The following is a 19,999-nucleotide window of genomic DNA, read 5'->3' as shown; positions in this document are numbered from 1 at the left end:
TGACCCCATAAGGGACAAGCGGTAGAAAATGGATGGGATGGACGGATGTTTCAAAGCACATTATACATCAAAGCGTACACTTTTTAAAGATTTTAGGGTGAAAAACTGTGGTACTGTTTTTCAATTTACAGTATCCATCCATCCATTTTGTACTGCTTGTTCCTCTAAAACTCTGGCAGCTCAGTCACTACTATTGTAATTAAAAAAACAAAACAGTAATACCATTTTTCCTTGTACTGTACAGTAATGACTCAATTGAGATGATGACAATTGATTATGATCTGGCTACTATAGACCATATTCTTTTTCGCATGGTGTTAAACACAGGTAATTTACCTGTGTTGCTGCCAGTTCAGTTCAGTTCAGTTTCAGTTTATTTCGAACATGCATACCATACAAATTAATGCATCACATATTTCCAGTTGTTTCATTACAGCACGTCCGAAAAGGAGTTGGAAGAAGCAGAGCTTATTTAATCTTACCCCTTAATGTGTTGTTTCTGTATATTGTGTGGTTTCTTCTTTTTTTTTTAAATGCAAAGCACCTCAGGGAAGCAACCTAAATTTTGTTGGACCTGTACCTGTACATGCACAATGACAAGTAAAGCTCATTCATTCATTCATTTCATACCCTAGCAATTTTATCCCATTTCCTTGTTCTCTGTAACAGAACAGTGAGTGAATAAATAAATAATATACCATAATGAGTAAACAAAGATTAAATATCAGGCATGTGATTTTTCCGTCTATAGTCGGAAATCCGTCTATTTTTTTATCTCTGTAAGAATATAAAAAAATATTTTCCGTTTTCCTTCGTTTTTTCCACCGACAATGTGTGTTAAAATCTTGATCCGTCTCTTTGCCACACTTGCCAAAAACTACGGTTTTCCCTTAAGGAGTACAGTTTTTGATAATCCAGTGGTAAAAACTACGGTTTTCCATAAAAAAGTAACTTAAAAATCGAAGCTACGTAGCGAAGCAATCATCACTGATTATTGGTTGGTTTACATATAATAAGAACATCTATGATTGGTTGGTGGTTTACTATGATGAGGCAAGATAGGGTGGGTCATCAAACCAGGAAGGGAAATCACAACATATCTTAAATGACGACGAGAGTCGGAGAGGAGAAGAGTGAATATTCAAGCGGGCGATTTATATATTTAAAAAACTACTGGATGATGGCAGAGGGATTCTCTTTTTTAGATTTTTCTTTTAGCGACGTCCAGAAAACCCACAATGCGTCTACTTGGCCACATTTGGACAAATATATGCGTCTGGATAAAACAATGCCCAAAACATTAATTTTAGTTGTTTACCATGTGAGCCCAAATCAAAACTGCTCTCGACATGGAAGACGGGGAATACATATTTAAGAACACAGGTCCAGGCACCTGTGTTTTTAAAGCCCTGGACCTATGGCCCCCAGACCCCCAGTTGTTTTTCAGTCTTTTTCATTAAGTTCAAATCACATGCCTGAAATATATAAATAATCTTTACCTAAAAAAAAAGAAAAGGGTTCAAGATGTTAATCATAATTATTGTTCTGTGTACTTTGTGAACACTTGTAGTTTGAACAGTCTCTTAAACTGAATCATATTGGTGCTTTGTTTTTTGATTGATTGAAACTTTTATTAGTAGATTGCACAGTACAGTACATATTCCGTACAATTGACCACTAAATGGTAACACCCGAATAAGTTTTTCATCTTGTTTAAGTCGGGGTCCACGTTAATCAATTCATGGTAGTTTGATGTCTTTGGATAGTGGATGGATAATAGCATCGAGAAGGGGAAAATATATTGGTCTAAATTGTCTCAGAAAGATCTGAATAAATATGCCAACCATTCACATGCTTCGCTGGGCAATGTTAAGGTCCCAAAAGATGCCTTATTGTGTCGGGATGTGATCTGTAAGAATGCACAACACTGTAAGGAGTTAGGCTCCCTGTATGACTCTCAGTACCTCGAGCAGGCCCCTGTATAAATGTAGGACAAAAGTGTGCAATATTAAGCCAGATTGGAAGGATCATATAGATGAGCTCCATGCAGAGGCCCGAATTGCTTTTAAAAAATGGGCTGAGGCAGGCAAAAGCAGACATGGCCCCTTGTTTGAAAACAAAAAATGCACCAATGCTAGATTTAAACATGCACTTCGCTATATTAAAATAAATGAAAACACTGAGGTCAGATTCGCTGGCAAAAAAGCTCAAAAAAAATAATTGCAAAAAGTTTTTGAAAGACACAAAACATCTCTACCTTTGAATATTGATGGTGTGACTGGGTCTGAGGAAATAATATAGGTGTGGCAGAAACAATATAGTGAACTGTTAAACTCCATAAAAAGTAAATGTATTTGCAGTGGATAAAGTGGAGTATAATGATGACGTAACTGTCACTTTGACTGAAATACTTCAAGCAATAATGACGTTGAGAGATAATAAGGCCTGTAGTCTGGATAACAATGCAGCTGAACATATTAAACATGCAAGTAAGAAAGTTGGCTATGTACCATACAGGTGTTCTCGTCCATTGAGTGTTACCCGATGCTAACTGTTGTTCTAGTACCTGTGATCAAAGATAAAGTTGGAAGGCTAAACAGCTCGGATAATTATAGGCCAATAGCCCTGGCAAGTGTCCTCTCCAAAGTGTTAGTCAGTTCTACTGATTAGACTTTATTTTATTTCTGCTTGTATTTCTTTGATTTGTGTTTTATCGTTGTATGTTTTTTCTTCTGTGATATGGATCCCCCTCGGTCTGAAATTTAAAAAAATGACTATAATGCACTGTACAGATAACAACCGTATATTTTATGGTAAAAAACTGGCAGCTCAGTCTCCCAAATTTTACTATGTAAAAAAACTGTGGTACCATGTTTTCAAATTTACAGTAATACAAAAACAGCAACTGTAGGTTATACGGTAAAAAAGACTGGCAACTGAGTGGCCAGAATGTTGCCATAAAAAAACAGTTCATTGTACAAACAACTACTCTATATTTTATGGTAAAAAAACTGTCAGCTCAGCTTCCAGAATTTTACTGCGGTACAGGTTTTTTTTTCATTTACATTAATATGCTGTAAAACCCACTGTAAAATTTACGGTGAAATTCTGGCAACTGAGCTCCCGGTTTTCACCGTGAAATATACGGTTGTTGGTTGTACAGTGTACTACTGTGAATAACGAAATTGGTACCACAAGGTAGTTTTTTTACAGTAAAGTTCTGGTAACTGAGCTGCAAGTTTTTACCGCAAAATCCGGGGTTGATGTTTTTACGTTGTATTATTGAAAATGGAAAAAAACGGTTTCACACACTTGTTCTTTTTACCAGTGACGTGCGGTGAGGTTGATGGCTGGTGAGGCACTGACTTCATCACAGTCAGATTTACAAACATATGAACCCTAAAGAGTATCTTATTCACCATTTGATTGGCAGCAGTTAACGGGTTATGTTTAAAAGCTCATACCAGCATTCCTCCCTGCTTGGCACTCAGCATCAAGGGTTGGAATTGGGGGTTATTAAATCACCAAAAATTATTCCCGGGTGCGGCGCCGCTGCTGCCCACTGCTCCCCTCACCTCCCGGGGGGTGATCAAGGGGATGGGTCAAATGCAGACGACAAATTTCATTACACCTAGTGTGTGTGTGACAATCATTGGTCTTTAACTTAACTTTAACTTTACACATACAAACTGTAGCACACAAAAAAGCACATTTAATAAAAAAAACCTTATTATGGTCTTACCTTTACTTATAAATTAAGTCCATGCAACTAAAGCCCTCACTTAAACTTTCCACGTGCAAGATTGAATCTATTTAAAAAAGTGTAACCGAGGGTTTATAAATGTCGACTATACTGTTTACACGAGTACCACTTTATTTACCTTCTTTCAAAAACCTCCGCAACGTGTCATCACTTCCGCTCTTAGCGCCTTCAAAATAAGAGCTCAAGGCATATACTGTATAACAGCGCATAACAGGAACTTAACATCACAAAGAGGAAAGCCCATGAAAATAGGTTACAAAAGTTATTTAATAAGAAGCCAAAAAGTGCAAAAACAATAATGTTCGTGTTGGAGGAGTTGTGAATTAGATACACCTGCAGTCTGCAGGTGTACCTAATGTTGTGGCCCTGCAGTCATTCACAACTCCTCCAACACGAACATTATTGTTTTTGCACTTTTTGGCTTCTTATGAAATAACTTTTTTAAATAGATTAAATCTTGCACGTGGAAAGTTTAAGTGTGGGCTTTAGTTGATATAACAATTCTACGGCGGGGGTGCAGGAGGCGGGATTACTGGAGCCTCAGCCAGTGCGTCTTTTGCAGCCGTTTTATGATCGCTCAGCACAAGAAATACGTTACACACATACAGTTGTTGACAAAATACACTGTACATTATATACCTCAGCTAACTAAACTATGGAAATGTATAATATAGTTCATATAGCAATACAGTCTCACTTCACAGCAGGCCAGCAGTTAGCCGAGTCCGGAATCCATGTTGAGGCATTGAGTGACGTGCCTCAACTGGCTGCTGATCACCGCACCGTCTCTTCTCTATTTGAACGGTAAATGTGAAAATTCAGCGATTTTGAATAAAAATATACTAAAACTGGTGAAGTTAAATGGAAAATAACTTTATAGTATAATCACTGGATACATATAACAATGTAATTCTTTTTTTTTCTTTTTACATTTTTTTTACTTTCCATGATAGCAGGTGAGGCCCTGCCTCACCTGCCATCATGGAAAGTTTAGTTCTGGCGACTAAACTGTGACTCTTTTTTTTTTACCGCAAAATCTACGGCTGTTGTTTTCACGGTGTGTTATTTTCAATGGGAAAAATAATACCACTGTTTTTTTTTACTGTTTTTTTCAGTGTATGTAAAAAAAAATCTTTGGTAATCGAAAGCATAAGCAATTGTGTAATAATACAATTTTAGGCATATAAGACTATTAAAGGAAATACTGTAATGAATGCTGCTAATTGCTGGTAGTAAAGGATTTTGTTCAAATGTGTGATTATTTATGATTATTAAGTATTGCTAAACTGTGAGGGTTTTTTTCCGCAAAATCTACGGTTGTTGTTTTCGCGGTGTGTTATTGTAAATGGAAAAAATAATACCACGGTTTTTTTTTTTACTGTTTTTTTCAGTGTACTTAAAAAAAAGTCTATGGTAATCGAAAGCATAAGCCATTGTGTAATAATATAATTTTAGGCATATTAGACTATTTAAGGAAATACTGTAATGAATGCTGCTAATTGCTGGTAGTAAAAGAGTTTGTTCAAATGTGTGATTATTCATGATTATTAAGTAATGCTTTGCTCACCAGGTGCTGGCTACCACATGGTGATAGTAAAGGAGGCTCTCTGTAATGTCTCCGAGATCACACGCCTTGTTCACCTGTATGTTCCTAATGCCACGATGGAGAGCAGCGCGGGGGCAGAGTTATCTTACATCCTCCCAAAAGAAAGCACCAACAGGTTGGTTGCTATAACACACGTGGCGTTCCTTTATGATATATCATCATTATTTACTCGATGCACTTTATAAACTTTGTTTGCCTGTCAGGTTCGAGCTTCTGTTTGCTGAGCTGGAGATGAACAGAGAGGAGCTGGGCATCGCCAGCTATGGAGCATCAGTCACCACTATGGAGGAGGTCTTTCTCAGGTTAGAATTTAAAAGCAGCCTCTAAACGTTTTCAATTTATTCAAACAGTTGCACCATTTCATTCAAGCACAGTTTCCTGTTGTGTTTACGCACATGTCGTGATTTTATTTCTCGCTGCTTGCCGTGCAGTCAATCTTGCTTCCCCAGTAGTGTCTGTGGGTATCTATGGCAACAAGGTTGGATGTTTCCCCTTGGTCTGCTTAGAGTGCATGCTGCTTCAGCTAGCGCTCCGTGCCAGCGTAATTGCTGCTGCTGAGAGTGTTTACCCTCACTGGCCTTATTATCTACAAGCCAAGCTGAGAAACCAATTATGTGTCTCTATACACAGTGTAAAGATGCTCCCCTATAATAATAATAATAATAATAATAATAATCAGCCCCATTACGGCAAATAAACTGCATTTCTTATTATTTTATGTATCATTATCAAGTAGTATTATCACTGGAGGACGAGGCTAAACATGTTACACACCAAGAACATGCAGGGGAACACATGCTAATAGCCAAGCCTAAGTCTTTGTTAACATTCTAGTCTAGATGGAACAGCGTTACAGCAAACAGTAAGTAGATATTAACGGGAAATTAACAAGTAGATTAAAGGGGAACATTATCACAATTTCAGTATGGTTAAAACCATTAAAAATCAGTTCCCAGTGGCTTATTATATTTTTCGAAGTTGTTTTCAAAATTTTACCCATCACGCAATATCCCTAAAAAAAAGCTTCAAAGTGCCTGATTTTAATCATCGTTATAAACACCCGTCCATTTTCCTGTGACGTCACATAGTGAAGCCAACACAAACAAACATGGCGGAAAGAACAGCAAGCTATAGCGACATTAGCTTGGATTCAGACTCGGATTTCAGCGGCTTAAGCGATTCAACAGATTACGCATGTATTGAAACGGATGGTTGTAGTGTGGAGGCAGGTAGCGAAAACGAAATTGAAGAAGAAACTGAAGTTATTGAGCCATATCGGTTTGAACCGTATGCAAGCGGAAACCGACGAAAACGACACGACAGCCAGCGACACGGGAGAAAGCGAGGACGAATTCGGCGATCGCCTTCTAACCAACGATTGGTATGTGTTTGTTTGGCATTAAAGGAAACTAACAACTATGAACTAGGTTTACAGCATATGAAATACATTTGGCAACAATATGCACTTTGAGAGTGCAGACAGCCCAATTTTCATCAATTAATATATTCTGTAGACATACCCTCATGTCAGCAGGCCAGGGAAGCTAGGGTCGATATTCTTCTCTTGATCATCTTCGGGACGGTGTGAGCCAAGACATCCAGGGGGGTTTAGCTCGCTCGTCTGCGGGAACAAGCTGCCGCCATTGCTTGCCGTGCTACCGAGGTCCTTTGTCCCTGAATTGCTCACACACTCCGGCAGATTCAATGGGGGTCTGGCGGCAGATTTCTTTAACTTTATCGTTGGAAATGCATCTCCTTTGAGTGTCGCAGGATATCCACACACTCTTGCCATCTCTGTCGTAGCATAGCTTACGTCGGTAAAGTGTGCGAACGTCCAATTTCTTGCCACTTTCGCATCTTTGGGCCTCTGGTGCAACTTGAATCCGTCCCTGTTTGTGTTGTTACACCCTCCGACAACACACCGACGAGGCATGATGTCTCCAAGGTACGGAAAACAGTCGAAAAAACGGAAAATAACAGAGCTGAATTGACTCGGTGTTTGAGAAAATGGCGGATTGCTTCCCGATGTGATGTCACGTTGTGACGTCATCGCTCCGAGAGCGAATATTAGAAAGGCGTTTAATTCGCCAAAATTCACCCATTTAGAGTTCGGAAATTGGTTAAAAAAAAAAAAAGGATTTTTTCTGCAACATCAAGGTATATATTGACGCTTACATAGGCCTGGTGATAATGTTCCCCTTTAATGAGAGTCAAGAGAGGATAATATAACAGCAACTGTTGGTGTGTCAGCATTGTCACTGTCAGAAGTACACAACACGTAAGAGGGCGGAGCAATCCATGAATTGGTAATATCAGTATATGATACTAGACCAGGGGTCGGCAACACAAAACGTTGAAAGAGCCATATTGGACCAAAAATACAACAACAAAAAAATCTGTCTGGAGCTGCAAAAAATTAAAAGCCTTCTATAAGTGTTATAATGAAGGCAACACATGATGTAAGTGTCTATATTAGCTATATTAGCCTACTATCAAAGGCTGACGCAAATCTTCGTTGACAGAAATGTTGTATTTAAATTTTTGCAACATTGGAAATCATTAATAAAATGGAGGCTTCTCACTTCTGGAAATGACTGGCTCAGAATGGCCAACGGTATAGATGTGTGTGTCCAAGTTAAAGGAATGTTGAAATAGCATGTTAGCATTGATTAGCTTGCAGTCATGCATTGACCAAATATGCCTGATTAGCACTCCAACAAGTCCATAACATCAACATCATCTTGGACCCCGACTTAAACAAGTTGAACAACTTATTTGGGTGTTACCATTTAGTGGTCAATTGTACGGATTATGTACTGTACTGTGCAATCTACTAATAAAAGTTTCAATCAATCAATCAACAAAGCTCACCTTTGTGCATTCACGCACAGCATACAAAGTTTGGTGGACAAAATGAGACAAATAATAAGTGGCATAAAACACGTCTTTCTGTGGCAGCATCGGAGAAAGTAGTACATGTGAACAAACTACGGTGCGTTCAAGGATCGCTGAAATTAGTAAGACAAAACTGCGCTCGCCAAATACTCTCATTAGTGAAGTAAGTTTAATATAAACAGTGGGATTTCTAACAATTAAGAAGGTTTGTGTAATGTTTGTCTGCCGACATAAACCATAGTAAAACAAAATATATATCTTTTTTTCCATCTTTTTCCATTTTTGAAGAAGCTCCAGAGAGCCACTAGGGCGGCGCTCAAGAGCCACGGGTTGCTGTTCCCCGTACTAGACTGTAGAGATTGATATTTTTATTTTTTCATAATCATTTTTTCTTGTTTTCGTTAAAGTTTACACACTGGGATTATAAGCCCTTGGGGGACAAGAGAGGAGGATTTTGAGGGCTAAACTGATTTAATTGAATGAATAGATAGTAGTTTTTGATCCTGCACAAAACATTGTATGTAAGAAAAGGGATTGGAGAAACTAGTTGAAATATGCTGATATTGTTAAATTGTCAACAGCACTCATAATAAACAAATAGAAAAATGTACAGTTAATACATATGATCGGTATTGGTATCGGCCGATCTCACTCAGGGGTGATTGGTATCGGAATATGCTGCATAAATCCTTGATCACAACTAGAGATGTCCGATAATGGCTTTCTTGTTGATATCCGATATTCCGATATTGTCCAACTCTTAATTACCGATTCCGATATCAACCGATACCGATATATACAGTCGTGGAATTAACACATTATTATGGCTTATTTTGTTGTGATGCCCCGCTGGATGCATTAAACAATGTAACAAGGTTTTCCAAAATAAATCAACTCAAGTTATGGGAAAAAAATGCCAACATGGCACTGCCATATTTATTATTGATGTCACAAAGTGCATTATTTTTTTTAACATGCCTCAAAATTGTAAATATTGTACATAATGTAAATAATTCAATGTATATACTCTGATAATTAACTTGTGTGATGACTGTATTATGATGATAGTATATATTTGTACCATGAATTGATTTACGTGGACCCCGACTTAAACAAGTTGAAAAACTTATTGGGGTGTTACCATTTAGTGGTCAATTGTACGGAATATGTACTGTACTGTGCAATTTACTAATAAAAGTTTCAATCAATCAAAAAAAAAAACAGCAGCTTGGAATTTGGGACATGCTCTCCCAGAGAGAGCATGAGGAGGTTGAGGTGGGCAGGGTTGGGGTGGGCGGAATATTGGTAGGGGATAGCGGGGGTGTATATTGTAGCGTCCCGGAAGAGTTAGTGCTGCAAGGGGTTCTGGGTATTTGTTCTGTTGTGTTTATGTTGTGTTACGGTGCGGATGTTCTCCCGAAATGTGTTTGTCATTCTTGTTTGGTGTGGGTTCACAGTGTGGCGCATATTTGTAACAGTGTTAAAGTTGTTTATACGGCCACCCTCAGTGTGACCTGTATGGCTGTTGACCAAGTATTGCATTCACTTGTGTGTGTGAAAGCCGTAGATATTATGTGACTGGGTCGTGCCTTTAAGATAAATAATACAAATATTTGTCATTTACAAAATTAAAATACAATAAAAACAATAAATCAACTAAATAATAAACAAAATATAACTAAACTAATTAGATATTTTATATTATTATATTCATCATCACTATTTACCATGTATATTTTGTATATATATATATATATATATATATATATATATATACATATATATATATGTATATATATATATATATATATATATATATATATATATATATATATATATATATGTATATTTTGTATATATATATATTAGAGCTGTTCGATAATGGCTTTTTTGCCAATATCCGATATTCCGATATTGTCCAACTCTTAATTACCGATTCCGATATCAACCGATACCAATATATACAGTCGTGGAATTAACACATTATTATACTTATTTTGTTGTGATGCCCCGCTGGATGTAACAAGGTTTTCCAAAATAAATCAACTCAAGTTATGGAAAAAAATTCCAACAAGGCACTGCCATATTTATTATTGAAGTCACAAAGTGCATTATTTTTTTTAACATGCCTCAAAACAGCAGCTTGGAATTTGGGACATGCTCTCCCTGAGAGAGCATGAGGAGGTTGAGGTGGGGGCGGGGGATAGGGGGTAGCGAGGGGTGTATATTGTAGCGTCCCGGAAGAGTTAGTGCTGCAAGGGGTTCTGGGTATTTGTTCTGTTGTGTTTATGTTGTGTTACGGTGCGGATGTTCTCCCGAAATGTGTTTGTCATTCTTGTTTGGTGTGGGTTCACAGTGTGGCGCATATTTGTAACAGTGTTAAAGTTGTTTATACGGCCACCCTCAGTGTGACCTGTATGGCTGTTGCATTCACCAGTGTGTGTGAAAAGCCGTAGATATTATGTGATTGGGCTGGCACGCAAAGGCAGTGCCTTTAAGGTTTATTGGCGCTCTGTACTTCTCCCTACGTCCGTGTACACAGCGGCGTTTTAAAAAGTCATAAATTTTACTTTTTGAAACCGATACTGATAATTTGGAAACCGATACCGATAATTTCCGATATTACATTTTAAAGCATTTATCGGCCGATGTTATCGGACATCTCTAATCACAACATCTCTATTCTGATTCAATAGCATAAGCAAGTGTGTGCAAAGTTTCGACTGGTTCCCATTCAGTGGCAATACATCTAACATCACATATAGATAGATAGTACTTTATCTTTATGAATGAGAATGTGGTATCTGGTTGTGTTCAGAGTGGGAAAACTGGTGGATTCAAGTTTGGACATCCAGGCAATCCAACTGCCTGCCCTGCAGTACCAACACGAGAGGCGCTCGCACGACTGGACAACAGATGACGCCAGCAGCATCAGCGGCATGACCGACGTCACAGACTTCACCGACAGCGGCACGCTCATCTCCGAGGACTGCTCCAACATTAAACTGAACACAGGGGTGAGATGAGATTGAAACTTTTTTTTTTTCTGCAATCTTGCTTATTTACACTTTTTTTCTCACATCAGGTCAGACTTTACCTGCAGCAGTTTTACGCCATGTTCCTGAAGAGGGCGCTGTACAGCTGGAGAAACTGGAAGGTGATGGTGGCCCAGTTTCTCATTCCTTTGGTCTTTATCGTTGTGGCGTTAGTGGTGGCACGCACCTTGCCCGATCACAAGACTGCTCCTCAGCTAGGCCTAGAGCTCAGTCGTTACGGTCCAACTCGGGTCCCAGTCGCTTTGCAAACGAAGGCCGGCTCCCTGGCCTCCGACATCGCCAGCGTGTACAGTTCGCAGCTCCTCGGGCAGCTCAGCCAGCTTGTTAACATCACAGGTAGGTGTGAAAAATAACATAACCTAGGATGCATCTGGAAGCTATTCACAACGCTTTACTTTTCCCACATTGTTACGTTACAGCCTTTTCCAAAAATTGTATGAATACATTTTTGTCCTCAAGTCTTTTTGAGTGCGATGCCACAAGATTGGCACACCTATCTTTAGTCAGTTTAGCCCATTCCTCTTTGCAGCATCTCTCAAGCTGCATCAGATTGGATGAGAAGCGTTGGTTTTTCATCCAGGATGACTCTGTATTGAGCAAAGGCTGTGAATACTTATATACATGTGATTTTTTCATTAAAAAAAACCAAGTACCGTATTTTTCGGAGTATAAGTCGCACCGGAGTATAAGTCGCACCTGCCGAAAATGCATAATAAAGAAGGAAAAAAACATATATAAGTTGCACTGGAGCCCGGCCAAACTATGAAAAAAACTGCGACTTATAGTCCGAAAAATACGGTATTTATTCATTTGATATGGAAATCATAATTACATTTTGCATGTTGCTTTATGTTTACATTTTGCTTTATATTTATCATTTAACTTATTTTTTGTCTGGTTTTGTATTTGTTTTGTATCATCCCGTGGGGTGTATATTATTTTTTGTTCGGTTTGTACTTCGTGAAGTTTTTGTGTTTTTTTTTTTTGTGTATTTTGTTTGTTTTCATTATATTTGGATGTATTTGTATGCTTGTGAATCTGGGTTATCCATTAACTACTTATGTTGAAGGGGGCAGGAAATATAAGATTTTCTTCATCCGGTTCCTTCTCAAGCATAGGTGTGTAAATATGTGTTTTGTTGTTGGAGTTTAATTGTCTATTGATCAAAAATGCACATCAATTAAGGAGATAAATAAAAAATGAATGAAAATAATACAGGTACTTAGAAAACAAACAGGTTTGTTTGTCCCTTCCCCCCAAAAAATTATAAAAATAAATAAATAATTAGAATAAATAAATGTAAAATAATAACACCCACTCCTATCCCCCGTCCTACATTTCAGTCACAGTGGGTAGCAATGTACTGCCTTCCTCTTCACCACAAGCAGATAGAGAATCACACTAACTGACTAAAAGGAAAAAAAAGGTAACAACAAAAATAAATAAAAATCACAAACATACAGAGAAGTATCACTGAATAAAAACAACAACAACAACAAAAATAGACTTGAGGTAAGTGGAAAGGTTCATTGTCAACAGTGAGTGTCACATTCATCCTATAGTGTCTTTAATTTAGATATGTAACTAATTATGCAGCCTCAGGTCAGGTCAAATTGTTTTGGTGTATCCCTCAGATTATATTTCATTTTCTGTAAATATAAGAAAAACATGAGGTCCTTAAGCCATAGGGCATTGGGGGCAAACTGTGATTTCCACTCTAATAAAATCCTTGTGCGAGCTATTAATAATGCAAAGGCGATACTATCCCTAAAAGTCTGCTTAATTTTTTTGGTAGTTTTGTTGAATTATGAAAATAGCCAATTTTGCACAATTTAAAATGTAATGCATCTGCAAGATGTTTAAAAATATTAATCTATTTGGCTTTCAGTCAGGGACCAACCAGAACATGTGTGTCATGTTTGCATGACATCAATTACATGTATCTGCAATATTGGCATACATTTTTTCATTTTTAATACATTTGCAAAAAAAAAAACATTTTCACATTGTCATCAGGGGAATTGTCTGTAGAATTTTGAGGACAAAAGTGAATTTATTCCATTGTAGAATAAAGCTGTAAAACAGTAAAATGTGGAAAAAGTGATGCGGTGTGAATACTTTACGTATGCACTGTTGCTTACATGTGTGTTCCTGGCTCTTAGTCCCTTCCTCCTCCTCTTTTCAGACTTTACTGACTACATCCTAACTCAGGCCGAGGAAGAGGGCGGAAGTTTTAACGAGCGCTGCGTGGTGGGCGCTGCTTTCCGTGGCAACAGCAACCTGTTTGCAGAAGCGACGGGCTACTTCAACAACGAGGGCTACCATACGCCTGCCACGGCTCTAATGATGGTGGACAATGCTCTATTTAAGCTTCTCGCCGGGCCAAACGCTTCCATCCACACAGGAAACTACCCGATGCCACGCAACTTGTCGGAGGTCGCCCAGGGCCAGCTGAGAGAGTAAGTAAAACGTTGACCTCGGAGAATTAAACATATGGTGATGATATGTGGTACTGTAACATAACATATACAGTCGTGGTCAAAAGTTTACATACACTTGTAAAGAACATAATGTCATGGCTGTCTTGAGTTTCCAATCATTTCTACAACTCTTATTTTTTTGTGATAGAGTGATTGGAGCACATACTTGTCACAAAAAACATTCATGAAATTTGGTTCTTTTATGAATTTATTATGGGTCTACTGAGAATGTGACCAAATCTTGGGAATTTTTTTTTCATCTGACCACATAACTTTCCTCCAGAAGGTCTAATCTTTGTCCATTTGAGGTCAGATTAAACAAAAATTGAGCTTTTTGGCCAGAGTACCCAGCAATATGTTTGGAGGAGAAAAGGTGAGGCCTTTAATCCCAGGAACACAAGACCTACCGTCAAGCATGGTGGTGGTAGTATTATGCTCTGGGCCTGTTTTGCTGCCAATGGAACTGGTGCTTTACAGAGAGTAAATGGGACAATGAAAAAGGAGGATTACCTCCAAATTCTTCAGGACAACCTAAAATCATCAGCCCGGAGGTTGGGTCTTGGGCGCAGTTGGGTGTTCCAACAGGACAATGACCCCAAACACACGTCAAAAGTGGTAAAGGAATGGCTAAATCAGTCTAGAATTAAGGTTTTAGAATGGCCTTCCCAAAGTCCTGACTTAAGCGTGTGGACAATGCTGAAGAAACAAATCCATGTCAGAAAACCAAGAAATTAACTGAACTGCACCAATTTTGTCAAGAAGAGTGGTCAAAAATTCAACCAGAAGCTTGCCAGAAGCTTGTGGATGGCTACCAAAAGGGCCTTATTGCATAATACATTCATAAAAGAACCAAACTTCATGAATGTTTTTTGTGACCAACAAGTATGTGCTCCAATCACTCTATCACAAAAAAATAAGAGTTGTAGAAATGATTGGAAACTCAAGACAGCCATGACATTATGTTCTTTACACGTGTATGTAAACTTTTGACCACGACTGTATATGTGAATATCCATCCATTCATCCACCCATCCAAGTTATTCAAAAGTACTTTTAAATGGAATACAGCCTTTCAATAAATTGAACAAAACAAACATCCAATTTGCGACTTTTTACACCTGCATAAAGGCTAAACCGCAGATAATGAGGTCATCGGCTCTGGCGCAGCACCATGAACACACCACTTGTCTAAATAGAGAACACAATCAATTACTCCTCCAAACACCCTCTAGCATGTATCAACTCGCCTCACTCCCATGGATAATAGCAGACGATTTGACTGTGAGGTTTGTACTCGAATCAGACTCCATCAAGGCGAATCGTCGAAGCTGTGACTATTTGTAGACAAACATAAACATGACTAAAATAGAATGCATCCTGTTCCAGTGTCCTCTTTAATGCTTGCTGAATATGTTGCGTGACTTGAGGAATATTGTTACTGTAGATTTGGGTCAAATTCGGAATTGTATGCCGCAATGGTTCTTAACCTTGTTGGAGGTACCGAACCCCACCAGTTTCATATGCGCATTCACCGAACCCTTCTTTAGTGAAAAATAAAATTATGTTTTTTTTTTCAAATTCAAGACAATGTTATATGTTTTTGGTAACACTTTAGTATGGGGAACATATTCTAAGTAACAAAGACTTAATTTAGAGTTTTTTGGACACTAGGGGAACATATTCTAAGTAACAAAGACTTACCGGTAATTTACAGTTATTTGGTTAGGGTTAGGGTTAGAGGGTTAGGGTTAGAATAAGGCCATGCCGAATAAGGCATTAATAAGTACTTAATAATGACTAGTTTAGAGCCAATATGTTACTAATTGGCATGTTAATAAGCAACTAATTAATGGTGAATATGTTCCATGTTTTATTACTGGTGCACAAAATAAACCGTGCATGAACATCACCTTGTTCAAAGAACAAAACCAACACAGTGCATAAACTAACAACAAATTACACACCTGCAAATCAGTCTGACTTCTGCTGTTGCCATATCCGTAATACGCCGATAGGGAGAAGGTTTTTATTTACACGATGAGTCGGGTGTGTCTTGACCTCCGCCGAACCCCTGAGCCCGACTCACCGAACCCCTAGGGTTCGATCGAACCCAGGTTAAGAACCACTGCCTTAGAGGCACTCGACTTTAGAGGTTTGATATTTCGTTTTTTCTTGGGGCATGGTTGCCTCCATTTAAAGACTATAATGGACATAGCAGTTGGCAGATGGCTTCATCTTACATGTGTTTAAGCCAAATAATTGAAAAACACCAACAACGACTGACACATGCCACCAATAATAGTTCAAGAGAATAGATTCAACCACCGAATGCTTACAATTGCCACAATAAAAAGCCAAACTTTGTAAAAAAAAAAAAACACTGAGTGGTATTATTTGCGTTTATGGCAGCCCGTCACCACCCACAGTCGAGCTGGGATTTAAAAAGAGATGCTGTGGCCGCTGTTGAACCGCTGATTACATCCCTTCTAGCAAACACCGCCCTCGCAACTTGCCGTTGTCCTTATTAACCGTGCACATACAGTGGGTGGGGCGAATCTTTCATGGTTGGACCAAGTTATTATGATCGGCTCTTAAGGCTCCTACCTATCCGCTGCAAACTGCACCATTAGGTCCAATGAGCACCTCTATTCTAGTAACTACGGTCTCTAGTTGCGCTGGGTCGAGCACCATTGGCATTAACACCTGCGGCTGTAGGTAGGTACGTAGGTCTTTATTGTCATTGCACATGTACAACGAAGCTTTGTTTTCAGCACAAACTCGTTCAAGATTAGACAAACAAACAGTGTACAAGGTTATACACCAGGAACGTTGTTGGGCCGCCACAAGGCGCCCCGTAAAAGATGGTGAAAAAGGAAAACGTTGTGGGAGGATGAGTAAAAAAATACAATCTAGACTGGGCTCCTAAGGGGCCCAGGAGTGGGAAAAAAAACCTCCATAGCAAATCACATATACATATTACAACATACCGTATTTTTCGGACTATAAGTTGCAGTTTTTTTCATAGTTTGGCCGGGGGTGCGACTTATACTCAGGAGCGACTTATGTGTGAAATTATTAACACATTACCATATAATAATAATAATAATAATATTTGGCTCATTCACGTAAGAGACTAGAGCAGGGGTCGGCAACCTTTACCAGTCAAAGAGCCATTTTGAGCAGTTTCACAAATTATAGAAAACAATGGGAGCCGCAAACATTTTTTGAAATTTTAAATGAAATAACACTGCATACAATTTTTTTTTTTGCTTTGTGCTATGTATAAACCAGGGTTCTCAGACATGCTGCCCACACCTTTATGTGGAATTTGAAAGCTGGTGCGACACTCGGGTTTTAAATGAATGACGCTTGTCAGCGTCATGCGATGCGTGCCGTGATGGTACAGCATATAACGCCCACTACAACCAGCGTGCCTGATCAGCCACACGTTGTATGGGGCTTCCGCTTGCTCATGTAGGTGACAGCAAGGCATACTTGGTCAACAACCACACAGGTCACACTGACGGTGGCGGTATAAAAAAAAACTTTAACACTTTTACTAATAATGCGCCACACTGTGAACCCACACCAAACAAGAATGACAAACAAATTTTGGGAGAACATCTGCACCGTAATACAACATAAACACAACAGGACAAATACCCAGAATCCCATGCAGCCCTAACTCTTCCGGGATACATTATACACCCCCCCCACCAAACCCCGCCCACCTCAACCGACGCACAGAGAGAGAGAGAGAGGGGGGGGGTTGATGTGTGAGGGAGCAGGGTTGGGGTGGGGGCGGGATTTGGTGGTAGCAGGGGTGTATAATGTAGCCCGGAAGAGTCAGGGCTGCATGGGATTCTGGGTGTTTGTTCTGTTGTGTTTATGTTGTGTTAAGGTGCAGATGTTCTCCCGAAATGTGTTTGTCATTCGTGTTTAGTTTTGGTTCAAATTGTGGCGCATTATTAGTAAGAGTGTTAAAGTTGTTTTATATGACCACCGTCAGTGTAACCTGTGTGGCTGTTGACCAAGTATGCCTTGCTGTCACGTATGTGTGCAAGCAGAGGATGTTTATTGTATAACAAGTGTTGGGCTGGCACGCTGTCAATACAGATTGTAGAGGGCGCCAAATGTTGTACCATCATGGCACCCCTTATTATAGCCGTAAGGGTGAAAATCGGTGAATATGAATCCCGGGAGTTTTCTGCGAGAGGCACTGAAATCCGAAAGTCTCACGGGAAAATTGGGGGGTTCAGCAAGTAAGCTGCTGAGCCGCATCAGAGTGATCAAAGAGCCGCATGCGGCTCCGGATCCGCGGGTTGCCGACCCCTGGACTAGACGTATATGATTTCATGGGATTTAGCGATTAAGAGTGACAGATTGTTTGGTAAACGTATAGCATGTTCTATATGTTATAGTTATTTGAATGACTCTTACCATAATATGTTACGTTAACATACCAGGCATGTTCTCAGTTGGTTATTTATGTCTCATATAACATACACTTATTCAGCCTGTTGTTCACTATTCTTTATTTATTTCAAATTGCCTTTCAAATGTCTATCCTTGGTGTTGGGTTTTATCAAATACATTTCCCCCCAAAAATGCGACTTATACTCCAGTGCGACTTATATATGTTTTTTTTCCTTCTTTATTATGCATTTTCGGCAGGTGCGACTTATACTCCGGTGCGACTTATACTCCGAAAAATACGGTACATCTCGAGACTTGCAACAGAGGGGAGGGAGTGGGGGCTACAGTGGCAGGCTGTAGCTCTTCAGGTGCTGCCCAGCCGTCCATCACCCCTAAGGGATTTGCGTCAAGGGCGTTGGATGGGGCGTGGGGTATGTGTGTGTGGCGTATATTTTTTTGTGGATGCATGTGTGTGTGTAAGCCTTGGTGTTCTTGCCAGTCTGTCCAAGTTGTTTTTGTTTTTTAATTAAATCCACAAGATAGCAGACACTGATTTTGATGTATGATGAGGGTGTCAGCATCTTGCAGTTTTATCTACCCATACATTCACTTTAATGGTTTCACTACTCAGCGGTTGGTGTGAAATTTGTGTGTTATACTTATAAATAAATAAATGATAAATGGGTTGTACTTGTATAGCGCTTTTCTACCTTCAAGGTACTCAAAGCGCTTTGACACTACTTCCACATTTACCCATTCACACACACATTCACACACTGATGGAGGGAGCTGCCATGCAAGGCGCTAACCAGCACCCATCAGGAGCAAGGGTGAAGTGTCTTGCTCAGGACACAACGGACATGACGAGGTTGGTACTAGGTGGGGATTGAACCAGGGACCCTCGGGTCGCGCACGGCCATTCTTCCACTGCGCCACGCCGTCCCTACTTGCCATACTGTTGTTTACAATGAACTCATCAGCAGTATTAATGCTGGCGAAGCAGTTTGCTCCTCATCGCTATTGGTTAGGGCAGTGGTTTTCAACCTTTTTTCAGGAATGTGCCCCCTGTGAATTTTTTTTTAATTCAAGTACCCCCTAATAAGAGAAAAGCATTTTTGGTTGAAAAAAAGAGATAAAGAAGTAAAATACAGCACTATGTCATCAGTTTCTGATTTATTAAATTGTATAACAGTGCAAAGTATTGCTCATTTGTAGTGGTCTTTCTTGAACTATTTGGAAAAAAAGATAGGTTTTTATTTATATTTACAAAGGATTTTTGAATTGTTGCTATTTTTAGAATATTAAAAAAAAAAGTCACGTACCCCTTGGCATACCTTCAAGTACCCCCAGGGGTACGCGTACCCCCATTTGAGAACCAATGGGTTAGGGTGCTGCTGTGTTAATAAATCAACCTAGAGGTCAAAGAGAGGTACATTTTCCTTTTCGCTTTCTCATGTCCTCCGAGTCATTATTCATATTAAAATGTACATGTTATTGTGGAGGGGAGGAGTGGCCTGCCGGCCTGCAGCGAGGCAGGGTGTGCCAGTACCGGCCTCGAAGTCAGCGACAGGTGCGTAGATGGCCTACCTGGGCCTTGTTATCTAATCACCTGTCGCTCTGTATAAGCAGCAACCAGGAGGAGAGACGTTGTTGGAGCTGGGGGAGAGCGAGAGCACGAGGAACATTCACAAAAAGACGATTGCTGAAAAGCATTAAGAGACTTGTTTGGGAAAAATAAAACCGTCTTGTAACAATGAAACGGGCTCGCCTGGAAATGCTTGGT

The 19,999-nt window shown here is 39.4% G+C and overlaps 1 protein-coding gene across 1 annotated transcript in view; it reads left to right on the top strand.

The window, feature by feature from the left end:
- abca3b (ATP-binding cassette, sub-family A (ABC1), member 3b) overlaps positions 1-19,999 on the top strand; it is a 110,097-nt gene that overhangs the window by 69,059 nt on the left and 21,039 nt on the right. The window contains exons 16-20 of the mRNA XM_061974175.2: positions 5,334-5,484; positions 5,573-5,671; positions 11,083-11,281; positions 11,350-11,656; positions 13,506-13,779. Of these exons, the coding sequence (XP_061830159.1) occupies positions 5,334-5,484; positions 5,573-5,671; positions 11,083-11,281; positions 11,350-11,656; positions 13,506-13,779 (1,030 nt within the window). The remainder of the gene's footprint in view (positions 1-5,333; positions 5,485-5,572; positions 5,672-11,082; positions 11,282-11,349; positions 11,657-13,505; positions 13,780-19,999) is intronic.

Source organism: Nerophis lumbriciformis, linkage group LG22 (assembly GCF_033978685.3).
Source record: "Nerophis lumbriciformis linkage group LG22, RoL_Nlum_v2.1, whole genome shotgun sequence".
Lineage (NCBI taxonomy): Eukaryota > Metazoa > Chordata > Actinopteri > Syngnathiformes > Syngnathidae > Nerophis > Nerophis lumbriciformis.
Note: the sequence above shows the minus strand (reverse complement) of the source record. Positions and strands in the feature narration are given on the sequence as shown.